Source organism: Chaetodon trifascialis, chromosome 14 (assembly GCF_039877785.1).
Source record: "Chaetodon trifascialis isolate fChaTrf1 chromosome 14, fChaTrf1.hap1, whole genome shotgun sequence".
Classification (NCBI taxonomy): domain Eukaryota; kingdom Metazoa; phylum Chordata; class Actinopteri; order Chaetodontiformes; family Chaetodontidae; genus Chaetodon; species Chaetodon trifascialis.
The window spans coordinates 20981820-20995515 of record NC_092069.1 but is presented as its reverse complement, the minus strand read 5'-3'; the positions used below and the strand labels follow the sequence as shown (position 1 = coordinate 20995515).

Genomic DNA, 13696 nt, shown 5'->3' with positions numbered 1-13696 from the left:
GTTTTGCGTTTTGAGAGTACGGAAAGCCAAACGGTCCATAATCTGTCTCCAGCTACATGTTTTTTTATGTTCATGCTTTAAATGTTGATTCACCCAAAATATAAAATAATAATGATAATAATAACAATAATAATGTTTTAATGTTGTGTCTATGCAGATATTTTTTATTTTAACGTGCTCGTGCAGATTTCGATGTATATGGTAATAGACTGGCAATAGACAAGATTTTGTTTCCATTTTGTTATCATTATGAAGTAAATGTAAACAAAATAGCCATTATGTTGTGCAAACTAGCCATGAAGACGGGAAAGACTATGAGGTCTATTACATATGATGACACCCATTTGACACTAAACAGGATGGTTTTTGTGATCTGTTTGTTGTTTGTTATTATTGTTGAGACAAAGAAAAGAGCACTAGCATGTCTGCAGTCTTTATGAATGTCTGTTGTTAACAGATATAGAAGCACAGAAATGATCATATTTACAGCTGAAATTAATCATGGAGAATAAGAACTGTTCAAAGTGTCTGGTGGGACATTAATTAAAGATAAGCACAGATTCATTTATTTGTTATTGTTCAATCCATCCCTCCATTTCCCAGCCATCACTTAGTGTTTTATTATGCCATATTAATATAAGTGAAGATAGAATTTAGTTTGTGCAAGAACTGCTGCTCTGGACATGTTCAAGTATGGCTGATGTTGATAATTCTTACCAAGTTCATAGTATTTTTTTTTGTTTCAATCCAATCACAGTTGACACTGCTGGGACTTTCAAATGCATCAAATCCTGCACACTAGAAGATTTTTACTGGGAAACACCAACAAGACGGTGACTGTTAAAACCAACAAAGCTTGTCTACAGTAGCTATTGGTTTAATTATTGTCAGGTTTCTTTTTTTAGTTGGCAACCAGCTTCAAGACAGGAGTTTATGTCATGATTGAATCTTCGAATTTGAACGTATTTTTCTTTCTTTTGTTTGCCTGGCACAAGTGCTCAATCTTTGCCCGGATGATGCAGGCAGTGTGTGTTGACGTACCAGGAGGACCAGAGAATTTAGTGCTGCGAGCTGTGCCGAAGCCTCAACCTAAAGAAGGAGAAGTCCTAATTAAAGTTCATGCAACTGCCCTCAACAGGGCGGACTTGCTGCAGGTATACTGCAATATTCATTTTTACAAATCATAATTCAGCTACAGTTTGCATGCTTTAAATGTGCATACTTGACTTAAATGATTAAGTGAAGTGGGCTCAATCCTGCAACAATCAGCTCATATACTGGATTCCTTGTGTAATACCTATTTTTCTTTTTTTCTTAGAGACGGGGACTGTACCCACCTCCCCCAGGTGAGAGTGACATCATAGGCCTGGAGGTGGCTGGCACGGTAGACACTCTGGGCCCAGGGGTGAGCAGGGGCTGGAGGCCAGCTGACAGGGTCATGGCCTTGCTCTGCGGAGGCGGATATGCAGAATATGTTGCTGTGCCTGAGGAGCTTCTCATGCCTGTTCCCCCTAATCTCACACTCTGCCAGGCTGCTGCGATCCCAGAGGCCTGGCTCACTGCTTTTCAGCTGCTGGTTTTCATAGGTACAGCAACAGTGTTTATTATTCATAAGAGAATATTCATCTTTCTGCAGGGGAATATCATTGAGAATAACACAGATCATGCTTTTTTAACTTAAGCCTTTGTTCTAGCTATACGGCAGTGCATTGCTGCCACCATGACAGAGTCTTTTTTTTTTATTACTAATCTGATATATTACATACTTTATGTCTTGGTAGCAACAATATGCTGCTGCACTGCTGTTTCATTGTTTGTATTCCAAATGTCTCTGTTTTTCTATCCTTTTTATCTGATCGGTGTTCCTCTTTTAGGATTTCATTATGAAGCACTTTGTATTTTTGTTTTGGTAATTGCTGTAAAAATACAGAAAGGTGCATTATTGCATCATAATAATTAAAATAATTTAAGTTCTAAGTTGACATTACTAGAAAAATAAACAAGAAACAGTTCTACTCGTGTGGCCCTCTAAACAAGCCAGAACCCATGCAAATAAATATTGATAAGTGTGAATGTGGTTCAGTATGGTTCCCTCTTTCAGTAATTAACAAGGTGAGCAATATTCAATTCTGCACTGCCTTGTTTCCATCTGTCGTCTCCGCCACAGCTCAGGTGAAGGAGGGTGAAGTCGTGCTGGCTCATGCTGGAGCCAGCGGAGTCGGAACAGCTGCTGTTCAGCTGGTTCGTCTGTTTGGTGCCGTGCCCGTTGTTACTGCAGGGAGCCCAGAAAAACTGAAGATGGCTGAGAGTCTGGGAGCAGCAGCTGGGTTTAACTACAAAGAGGAGAGCTTCGCGCAGGGAGTTCACCATTTTACAGGAGGTGAGCTGTGCAGCTGTGCAGACTGTTCACAGCGCTGATTCAATTTCAATTCAATTTTATTTGTATAGCTCAGGACACTTTCCATATAGAGCTGGTACAGACCAAGCTCTTTTATCTACAAAGAAACCAACAATTCCCCCATGAGCAAGCACTTGGCGACAGTGGCGAGGAAAAACTTCCTTTTAACAGGCAGAAACCTCGAGCAGAACCAGACTCTGGGTGGGCGGCCATCTGCCTCGACCGGTTGGGTGAGAGAGGAAGAGCAAGAGACAGACAGACAGACAGACAGACAGACAGACAGACAGACAGACAGACAGACAGACAGACAGACAGACAGACAGACAGACAGACAGACAGACAGAAAAGCAGTCAGAGAGAGAGAGAGAGAGAGACAGAGACAGAGACAGACAGACATGCAGTCACAGTAACAGTGACAGTGGATGTAATAACAGCAGTAGCAGTTGCAGTGGATGTCAGGCAGGGCCAAGGCAGGAGACGCAGCTGAAATCCACAATCCAGATTCAGCCACTGTCCATGGGAACCTGCAAGACGACAAAGCACAGAGACTCCGGGGAAGGAGCTAAGTTAGTAACACGCCGTGGTAGGACATGAGAGCGTGCGGATGGAGAGGGACAGAAGGACGGAGGAGCTCGGTGTATCTTTGGATGTCCCCCAACAGTCTAATCCTATAGCAGCATAACTAGGGGCTGGTCCAGGACAAGCCTGAGCCAGCCCTAACTATAAGCTTTATCAAAAAGGAAAGTTTTAAGCCTACTCTTAAATGTAGAGACAGTGTCTGCCTCCCGGACAAAGACTGGAAGATGGTTCCACAGGAGAGGAGCTTGATAGCTAAATGCTCTGACTCCTGTTCTGCTTTTTGAGACTTTAGGAACCATAAGTAGACCTGCATTCTGGGAACGCAGTGTTCGAGTAGGGCAATAAGGTACTATGAGCTCTTTAAGATAAGAAGGTGCCTGGCCACTTATGGCTTTGTAAGTAAGGAGGAGAATTTTAAACTCTATTCTAAACTTTACAGGGAGCCAGTGCAAAGTGGCGAGTATTGGAGAAATATGATCTCGCTTCCTGGTTTTTGTCAGAACACGTGCTGCAGCGTTCTGGAGCAACTGGAGAATATTCAGCAGCGAATTTGGGCAGCCTGATAGTAAAGAATTGCAATAATCCAGCCTGGAAGTTACGAATGCATGGACTAGTTTTTCTGCATCATTTTGAGACAAAATATGCCTGATTTTTGCGATATTACGTAGGTGAAAAAAGGCAGTCCTTGAAATTTGTTTTACATGGGAGTGAAAGGACATGTCTTGGTCAAAGATAACTCCCAGATTCTTTACAGTGGTGCTGGAGGCCAGCGCAATGCCATCCATAACTGCTATGTCATCAGAAAGTGACCTTCTAAGATGTTTAGGGCCTACTACTATAACTTCAGTTTTGTCCGAGTTTAGCATCAGAAAATTGCAGGTCTCTGCTGTTATGTTTTTGTATTCTTTGTATTGTTGTGATCTATCAAACAATATGTCAGAGTTATATCGACTTTTCACTGGATTTTCTTCTTCTTTGCAGCTTTAGTAGCGTTCACTGCTCATGATGGAAATATAAGATGTTGTTCTGGCAATTTTGTGTTAAAAAGCACAAAGTCGTTCGTTGTCTTTCTGGGAGTTTATTCTTACGCCTGCAGACGGGCTCATCCTTGCTGCCTCAAGTGAGACGGCAAGAAGAGAGCCTAGAACAGGGGAAGATGTCGGGTTATATACAATACTTTATCTTGTAAATATGATGACATTACCATCAGAACAATGTCAGCACAATAGGCATGTCATAATGTGTTGTTCAGTCAGGACAATGATCAGCTGCTTTGATCATGCAGATTGTTCCCTTAATCAGTAGATGAGTGCAGACGTGATGTCATGGTCAGCAGATCAACACATACACACACCTAATCAAATGGCATTGTTAATCATTTGTCTTTAACGTAGTGAATGCTTACAACTGAGTAAAGAGAAGATGAAATCATTTGGTTCACGATTGAGGAACAGAGAAGATGAATAGTAAGAATTCCCATTACATTGTACATCACAGAATTTTAATGAGCTAAAAGAGCAAATTCAAATTGATTTACAGGTTACAGGTGTCAACAAATCCTATGAAAAGACAAAAACCATCAAGGTCTTAGTCCATGTCTCAGTTCTTTTTGATTTATCTGCTCTGTCTGTGGCCCATTTGTTCCTACTGAAGACACAAATCTGTAGTTTTTATGAAATGGTACTCAAACAGGAGTTAATACTGCATGTGTTGGGGACTATTTTCAGCTGTGGATTAACAAACATTTGGTGCTCTAGTAAGTATTTCTGGCAGCTGATTACGTCTTAAATAATAGATGTGACATATGGCTTTATCACTGATGAGATTAAAATAAAGAAGACAGAAGAAAGGCTGCATTTACCCCTTCAGGGGTTAGGTTCAAATTCAGAAGTTGGTATTAAATATCTGAGTCCTGCATAATTCAGTTGTATAACTAATAACTGTAATTTCACAGGCAAGGGAGCAAACGTCATCCTTGACTGCATTGGCGGGTGTAACTGGGAGCAAAATGTGTGCTCTTTAGCCACTGACGGCAGATGGGTGCTGTACGGCACCATGGGAGGCAGGGCAGTAGAGGGAGATCTGCTGGGTAAACTGCTCTCCAAGCGAGGCCACTTGCTCAGCAGCCTCCTCCGCTCTCGCAGCCTTCAGGTGAGAATTCAGACCAAACAGAAATGACTCACCAGCTGTGTTTCTTCATCTCTGCATGTGAACGCGCTGACTCAAATCCAACAGCTCTGCCTTTCTCTGCATCTGCTTTTCCAAAGTGAATAAATGTTAGTTTTGACACATCTCTTGTATTTGCATTTGTGTAACTGATTCTTGCTTCCCTTCACAGTACAAAGCAGACCTGGTGAAGGCTTTCTCACGCAGAGTGTTACCATATTTCTCAGACCAGACAGCCTCCTTGAGGCCAGTGATCGACAGCACATTCCACCTGGAGAACATCGCAGACGCTCACAGGCGCATGGAGACCAACAGGAACATGGGGAAGATTGTTATTAATGTGATTCCACAGAATCAGGAAACTCAATGATGAACAGCTGCTGCAGTAATGTTAACAGAAATGAAATACATTTGATTTATGTCAAAGATCAAACAGCTGTGTTATTTGAAAACTGCTGCACAAATGAATGACAAATGATCAACATGCCTCGTCCAGCGATAGTCCAGAGATAATTTTTGTACTGTGCCATTTCCTCTGTACTGTCATAACAGTAATAATTGACACAGGATTACCCACTAGTAAATGTTTTTGTGTGCACACATTTATGATTTTTATCTTTTAAGACCAATTTATTTTTCTAATTCTTATTTTTCTCCGACAGTAATTGTTATTCTTTACTACATGTTCGTCATTTACTACTTAAGAATCTAAATCCCCTGAATCTCTGATTTTGCAAATAAACAATAAATAAAACGTTGCCCTGTATTTATTCGATCCTGCGCATTTCAAACGCAGCCGAGCGCGTGTCAAACTGACAAATGACGTAACAGAATTCCTTCCTGTTTCTCGCTTCCTGCTTCGCTGCTGCGGCTCGTCCAAAGTCTTTCTCCGACTCATGAGGGGAGACGTTTAAGTCGCGGAAACCCTTTGGCAGTTTCAATTCATGGAGCAAACTCTGAGGCAATCAACCGAGACATTTTGGACTCTATGATTCAACCGAAAACGGCGACATTTAATTTTCAGTGCGTAAGATCTAACGTTTAACTTCCTCCTCATGTGGCAGTGCTAACGTTCGCTAGCGTGCGTCACTTAGCAACATGTCATGACTTGACCCCGCGGGGTTCAAAACGAAGTAAAGTAAACCTTTTTGAGGCAACAGAAGTTCTTATGTGTGTTTACTTTCTAGCTAACTGAAGCAGTAGTTACACAGTCGGTTATGTGGGCTGTCTGAACTTTCGAGTTGTTTTTTTGTGGTTTATTTACTTCCTCACAGAACATACGAGCCAGTGAAGTGTCGTCTGCTCGTACTGTCAAGAATCGAAAGTGAGTGTTTGTGGTTTTTGTGTCACAGACGTCAAACCGTGAAGCATGGAGGACCCAAACAAACTCCAGCGGAAAATGTCAACGGCAGGAGACAGTTTGTACAAAGTCCTGGGCCTTGAGAAAGGAGCATCTCCAGAAGAAATAAAAAGGGCATACAGGTTTGTTGCGAAACACTTGACACTGAGGGCTACAATAAGCTACACGTTTTACCCTTAGCTTATTACAGCTGTGTTCGTTCAGTCTATAAACGTAGAGATGTATTTGTAGAGATGTATTTGTAATCTTCAGGACATGAAGACGTGTTTAAACACTGTCAAAAACCTGCTTTAACAGTGCTGGTGATACAACGTCAACACATGAGCTGGATGAGTCAGACTCGGCGACAGACTTGCTCAGTTTAATGTGAGACATTAGCCCAAACTGATGTCTTTAAATTGCGTGTTTTATTTGATTAACAGTTTAAAACCCAAAGATGCTAAATTTACAACGATCGAGGGGGGAGTTTGACAAAATCTCTAGGTGCTCATTGTAAGAAAACAAATCAAAATTTAAGATCCTTAACCTAGAAAAGCAAAGGAATCAGACTAAAACCAGCCAAAAACCTGCTATATGTGATGCATGTGTAGCATCAACTTGCAATGCGATATATCAATTCCTATGTGCAATATAGGAAACTATTCACTATCATTACTCCAGTCAGGAGTACTATCATTCAATGTGAAATGTCAGTACTTATGGTTCATATTCATATCAATGTGCAATACCAGTATTGTTTGCTCATATTTCATTACTCCCTGTTTATATTGTTTGGTTGATATTTAATACTTAATGTCCTTTTACTGATGCCCTCTATATTTGCTATCCACTTTTGCTGCTGTAATACCTAAAAATTTCCCCACTGTGGGACTAATAAAGGTATATCTTATCTTATGTGTAACTACTGAATTTAAACTCCTCGTATGGAAGATGTGGCCTTGATATCCTCATTACAGCCTGAATATAAACAGAAAAGTCTTCACACTTCAGACGCTGGAACCAGAAAATGAAGAAAATATTTGGCATTTACTTTTTATTATCTGTTTTGATAAATGACTGCTCGTTACGCTACGATTCCCACAACCCTCCAATTTTGAACAACTTAATTTATGTCATGATAAAAAGTGTTGTCTAATGGACACCCGGTGGACAGCTGTGAACGACATTGATCTTCAGCATCAGTCAAATATTATCATACCCATTATCATTTCTGTCCATGCGTTTAAAGTTGAACTCCATGATAACCATTTCCTGTTAAGATTCTTCTCACCAGCAGTGTATTCATGAAATACTTATCTGTTCATTCTTGAGGTATTTATTCAAATTAGATGGTCTTAATATCTAGAGGTATTTCACATTTCGGCATGTATCTTTCTCCAATAATAGTTCCAGAAAATATGGTATTGTTTTGTGTTTTGATGTCCACAGTTTCAGACAGGGTTGTTATGGTCATATGCGATACCTCCACATTGTCATCTGTTCTTCCTCAGATTTGTTTATCCATGATTACATCATTGCTAATGCACTTGTTTGCAGGAAACTGGCGTTGAGGCATCACCCCGATAAGAACCCAGACAACCCAGAAGCTGCGGAGAAATTCAAGGAGATCAACAACGCCAACAGTATCCTCAACGATGAGAACAAACGGAAGATCTATGACGAGTATGGATCCATGGGCCTGTACGCTGCGGAGCAGTTTGGGGAGGAGGGCGTCAAATACTACTTCCTCATGTCCAAGTGCTGGTTCAAGGTGAGAGGCGTGCTTTGAGAGGTCTACATGTGCAGCAAATGAGTGTCGAATGCAAAGGTGATTTGGCTGCATGGTAATTTGAAATGTGTTTCGGTATGTGTTTGATAAATTCTCCAAAAAACTGCCTTCGTGTAGTTTACTTTTTATTTTGTACCATGTAGATGTAGTAAATGTCTGCATACAAATGGCACACTTTTACTTACAGTCCTTCCCTTTGCTTTGTGTTCAGACCCTCTTGGTGTGCTGCAGTATTTTCACCTGCTGCTGCTGTTTCTGCTGCTGCTGTTTCTGCTGTGGGAAATGCAAATCTTCAGAAGAAGAGGACAATTTTGCCTATATGGACCCAGAGGACCTTGAGGCACAGATCAGAGAACAGGATGCAGGTGAGAGGTTTGATTCTTTTTGAAGTGCTTCAGTTTGTACAGACATGAAGAGGATCCCTCCTGCTGCTCACGTACATAAAAACAGTCGAGCGTCTGGAAAATCTCATGTTGCGTCGTCTGGTCCACGTGTCTTGCATCACATGTAAGAGTAAGTTAAACTGAAAGTAAAAGCTGTTTGGTCAGTTGGTTTAGGATTTCAAAATATTTAGTATTTCAAAAGCTTCACGAGTTTGCATTTTACTAACCAGAGTCATCACGTGAAAATTACAGTATTGCAAACTGGATTCATTGAAAATAGGAAGTACTTTGTGCTGTTAGCACCCCCACTTTGTTGCCTAGAGGACTGTAAGTTCATTTGTAGTGCAGTTTAGCTGAATTTAATGTATGTTGTGATTAGTAATGGAAATAGCACAAGATGGACGTGTAACAGGGACGAATTTTGGGGACAAATTTCAGTTGCTAGATTTGAACGGCAGCTTATTTTCAGAGCTTTCAGGCTCGCTGTTTGGTCCGAGTCTTATTGTGAACAGTTAATCCTGATAGACATTAAAGGAAGAGTTGGACATTCGGGGAAATGTGCTTGTTCTCTTTCTTATTTAGAGTTAGACGAGGAGTTTGATACCGCTCTCAAGACGCACGTTAAATCTAAACTTATAGCCAGTTAGCTTAGCTTAGCATAAAGACTGGAAATGGGCAGACAGCTTGTCTGTTTCTGTCCAAAAGTAACAATAAGCTGAACAACCAGCTGACACGTAAGAAAGTCTCTGCTGCACACAAATCCACAAATTGCTGCTTTGTTTTCTCTTAACTCTCAGGAAGAAAGTGAGCAAGTATTTCCCAAAATGTTCGAACTGTTCTTTTAAATCTTGGTCGCCGTCTCTGGTCTTTTTTGTGTGCTTCCAGCTGTGACGGTGAGTTGAGACCTGTGGGTTTGCTCAGTGTTAACTTTTGTTCCACAGAAGGAGACCATGTAATAATTATTCAGCCGAGCCCTTGTGACACTTCAGCTAATGTTGTCACCTCTTCAGACGAAGGTGTCGCCTCTGCAGGTAAAGTCCACCTGTTGTCAGCTGACTGCTGCTCTGTGCCGCTTGGCCTGTCTGGCAGAAGTTGAAGCAGTGTTTCGCTAACGCCGCCGTGTCACAGACTAACATCTTTTCTCCATCGTATTAACACCTTCAGCAGGGCTGCAGGTGGCAGCAGAATCAACGATCAGCTTCTTTGTTCCTTATTTAGAACTTTAATAATAAAAATAATCCAAATAAAGGTTAAATAACTGAACTGTGCTTGCTTACTCTTACACTCCTGTTAATAACGAGAGCAGTGGTTCTCAGTCTGAGTGTTGGGGATCATTTCAGGAGCCCCACGATGATTTACCTGATAAGGAAGAAGTACATTTCTGTTAAACACGTTATCAACATCCTCGCCACATTCGTGGTCTCTGTCAGTATAGAGAAATCAGGTAAAACAGGCTTTTCTCCCCCTCAGCACACCTCGCTGCAGTACATTGTGTTCAAGGGTCAAAAGCCAGTTTGAGAACCACTGACCTGGACTCTGTTGAAGCTTTTAAAAACAACCCGTGTTGTCGCAGCTTGGTTTGGTCCGTTCTGCTGCTGTTTGCTGTGTGTTGTAGAAACTAATGGAAAGTATATGAGAAATGTCTCTGTGTGCTCGTCCCAGGACGACACGGTTCTTTACACCATTGTACTATTAAATCCTTCACCTGATGGCAGCGGTGGAACATGTGTTTGCTTAAGTAAATGCAGCAGTATAGCAGTGAAGACCTGTAAGACCTGTACCAAGAAGGTCCACATTCATCATTTGACCTGTGTAGAAGTACAGATGTATTAAGGAAGATGTTCTTACACTATCAATGTCTGTATATATTACCTTTAATATATTCTGCAGCATTTAATATATAAAGTCATATTTTGGTATCTGATTGAATGCTTCCTTTGTAAAATGCTGATCCTCAAATTAACTTCAGCTGATAAATGACTGATTTGTCTCTAAATGTAGTAGAGTAAAAGTGTAAATATGCAGAAAATAAAAATACACGGGTAATATGTCTCTCCACCGCTGCCTGATGCAATAAGAAAAAACTAATCTGTATTTCAATACTTCAGTTTTCCAGGTTTCATTGTTTTAAGTAGCCGGACGGCAGCTAACACAGATTTTCATTATTGATCAATGTGTGTGTTGTTTTATTCACTTCTAGAGCTCATTCAAACAGTTGATTAATAATTAGTCTGCTGACAGAAATTAATGTAGAAGACTGCCAAAGATTCGCTGGTTCTGACTTTTCAAATATGAATATTTTCCTTTATAGTTAATCAAACATCTTTGGGTTTTGGACAGTATAAGACATTTGAAGACGTCACCTTGAGAAGCTGAGAATGGCTTTTATTAAACAGTAACTTTGTGAAATCAACGGTCCATGCTGCCGTGTTTAAACTACGACTGCAACCTGCTGGTTCTTTTCTTTATCGATGAATCTATCAAATATTGTCGCCAGTGATAAATCACCGCTTCCAAGAGCTCAAGGCGACGTCTTCCGATTGTTGAAAACACGTTCACGTTCGTTTCCTGTCAGACGACTAATCGCTAATTCGACTAATCCTTTCAGCTCTGGTTTAACATCTAAACTCTTCTCCTTTTGAAACCAACAGCTCTGCTTTGCTGAGAAATGGATCAAATCGTAGAAACTGTAGGTGTGATTAAAGACGCCTGCTTTTCCCGCCTCCAGGTGAGAGTGTGCCGATTGTGATTCAGCCTCACGCGACCAATGGCACCCTGTCCGACAAGTGAGTGAGTGGATCCTCCGGAGTCTGGGCTGTGTAATGAGACCACACCGGCGGCTGGATCGATCACGTTCAAAGGCTGGTGATTTGTATGAATTATAGGTTTGAATGTGGTTGTTGTTTTCCTCAGAGGCTAATCTGTTAAAACGATTTGATTGTGCCACAGCTTCTTTTTTTTAAGTGTCGACGGGTTTGTCTTTGATCGAATCTTGTATTTATTTTTTTAAGTTTTGAATCTTGGGCAGTTCGTACACTGCAGGGACAAATGCCAGCCACACAGATCAAAGCTCTGGAATAATTATTCTTCACGTGCACTTTAGTATCCAAAGTTCATGTTTAAAAACCAAAAGCTGCCACGAGGGTCTGAGGACTTTCTGGCCTCTTGGGTCAGAAATGTTTGAATATTTTTCTAATGCAACAGGATACGTCAGCTCAGGTGTCAGATCATCAGAGGCCAACCACTTGAAGAGCTCCGAGGTCGTCAGCCAGACTGCACATAGTTATGTACTGTAGAAACGAAATAAAAGGCTCAGTGATGATGCAGATTTCAATTTGTGTCCCTCAAACGTAACATAGATTGTGACTCGATTAACGGTGTATTTTAAATGTCTGAATGTCAGCTGTTCCACTACCTGATGAGAATTCAGAGAATAATGCACACTTCAACATTTTGGGAGAAACAAACTTTCTGAAAGTTGGATGAGATTATCCACACACACACACGAGTCTGGTCTCTTCACATCAGCGGACAGCTCGGGACGGCTGTGTGACGGCAGAGTTGGCTGTACGAGTCCTAAAAACACCCTGAATTGACATTTTCATAATCGCCTGAAACTACAGGTGTTTGGCACGGTGAGCGGTCTGCATTTGTTTGATTTTCAGGCTCCTAACCCTAAATTGGATGTAAATGCAGAGTTTTATAAGTTCAATTCAGGTGGAAACGCAGACCTGATTCTGTTAGACAGTACACCAATCAACTGCAACTGAAGTTGTCACAGCAGCTTTCAGAAGAGTCCCAGATTGTGTCCCCAGGGTGTTGACTTCATGCTACATGTCAGATATTGATAATTATGGTACCTCCAATACGACATGAAAGCTTTAAGCATGGAGCTGGATGCGATTAGCCTAGCTTAGCAGTAAGACTGTAGGGGGCAAAGTTAGCACAGTTCAAGAATTACCCTCTGACACTTTCTAGAGACGATGTGCCTTAAAACCACTGCTAAACATGTTCATTAATGAAACCTAGAGATGGATTTGTTTAACTTTAGGCGGACAGGCTAGCTGTTTCCAGTCTTTATGCTAAGCTAGGCTAATTACCTCCTGTGGCTCCATACAAGCTGGAGAGTGGCATCAATCTTCTCTTCTAACTCTCGTGAAGAAAGTGAATAAACGAACTTCCCAACATGTTGAAGTACTTCTTTAAATACGACTCGTGGTGCTGTGGAGCACTTTGCTGTACCTGCTGCTGAAGTGACCTCATGAAGTGACAAGCTCCCACAAATCGCCTTTTATTCTTTCCACACGAAAACCAATCTCGTTGATCGCTTTGCTCAACGAGAACGAAATTTACTGCCAAATTTCCACTTTTGACCTGGTGATGCGATGCAGATGCAGACGTGTCGAAACGATGATCTCTGTGTAACGTGTGAGGTGATAGATCGCCCGTATGTGTTGTGATATTATGCTCAATACGTTAATGGTGTTTTTATGTAAATTCAGAGATATATTTATGATTGGAGGTTTTATGACAAATTATTTGAGTGTATATTAAGGTAACGCCTTAAATTATGTCAGCGTACATGTTTACATTCTATTTTTTATTCATGCTGGGTGGAGGAATGTTCGCGTTGTGCCTTATCGGGTTATATTTTGTACAAATCTTTGATCGGTTTTTCTTCAGAAACAGGATGAGTGACAGTCCGACAGTGTGTTTATGTAAAGTTTAAAGAAACCCAGAACTGAATGTAAAAGTCAGTTTTGTATATTTTGACTTACAGAAATCATACAGAACTTCACAGAAGTGCCTGAATACATTTTACTGGGATTTTCTTTTTTTTTCTTTTTCCTCTTCAGGTTTGAATTATCAAAGATTAAAGCAAAAAAAAAAAAAAATCTATATTTTGTTTGATCTGAACATTCCCAGGTATTTTTCCACTCTTTAAACTTTCACGTTTCTGTAAATGTAAATGTTTGTCTGATCAAATAAACTTGTGTGATACTGGAAATATCAAAAAGTCGTTTGAGCTCAGTCATTGGCTC

At 40.8% G+C, this 13696-nt stretch overlaps 2 protein-coding genes across 4 annotated transcripts; both read left to right on the top strand.

Moving 5' to 3' along the window:
• Window positions 1–987: 987 nt before the first annotated feature.
• tp53i3 (tumor protein p53 inducible protein 3) lies at window positions 988–5878 on the top strand. The gene is made up of 5 exons (XM_070979510.1): window positions 988–1154; window positions 1319–1586; window positions 2168–2380; window positions 4932–5128; window positions 5316–5878. The coding sequence occupies exons 1-5, from the start codon at window positions 1014–1016 to the stop codon at window positions 5511–5513; spliced, it is 1017 nt and encodes a 338-aa protein (XP_070835611.1). The 5' UTR covers window positions 988–1013; the 3' UTR covers window positions 5514–5878.
• A 97-nt stretch (window positions 5879–5975) lies between these two features.
• On the top strand, window positions 5976–13666 carry dnajc5gb (DnaJ (Hsp40) homolog, subfamily C, member 5 gamma b). 3 transcript variants are annotated; one of them, XM_070978506.1, is made up of 6 exons: window positions 5987–6166; window positions 6496–6625; window positions 8040–8253; window positions 8483–8636; window positions 9596–9685; window positions 11383–13660. In XM_070978506.1, the coding sequence occupies exons 2-6, from the start codon at window positions 6513–6515 to the stop codon at window positions 11442–11444; spliced, it is 633 nt and encodes a 210-aa protein (XP_070834607.1). In that variant the 5' UTR covers window positions 5987–6166; window positions 6496–6512; the 3' UTR covers window positions 11445–13660. The 3 variants fall into 3 exon arrangements, with proteins under 3 accessions (XP_070834608.1, XP_070834607.1, XP_070834606.1); XM_070978507.1 differs by lacking the exon at window positions 9596–9685 and having other exon boundaries at window positions 5976–6166; window positions 11383–13666; XM_070978505.1 differs by lacking the exon at window positions 11383–13660 and having other exon boundaries at window positions 6000–6166; window positions 9596–9841.
• Window positions 13667–13696: the final 30 nt, after the last annotated feature.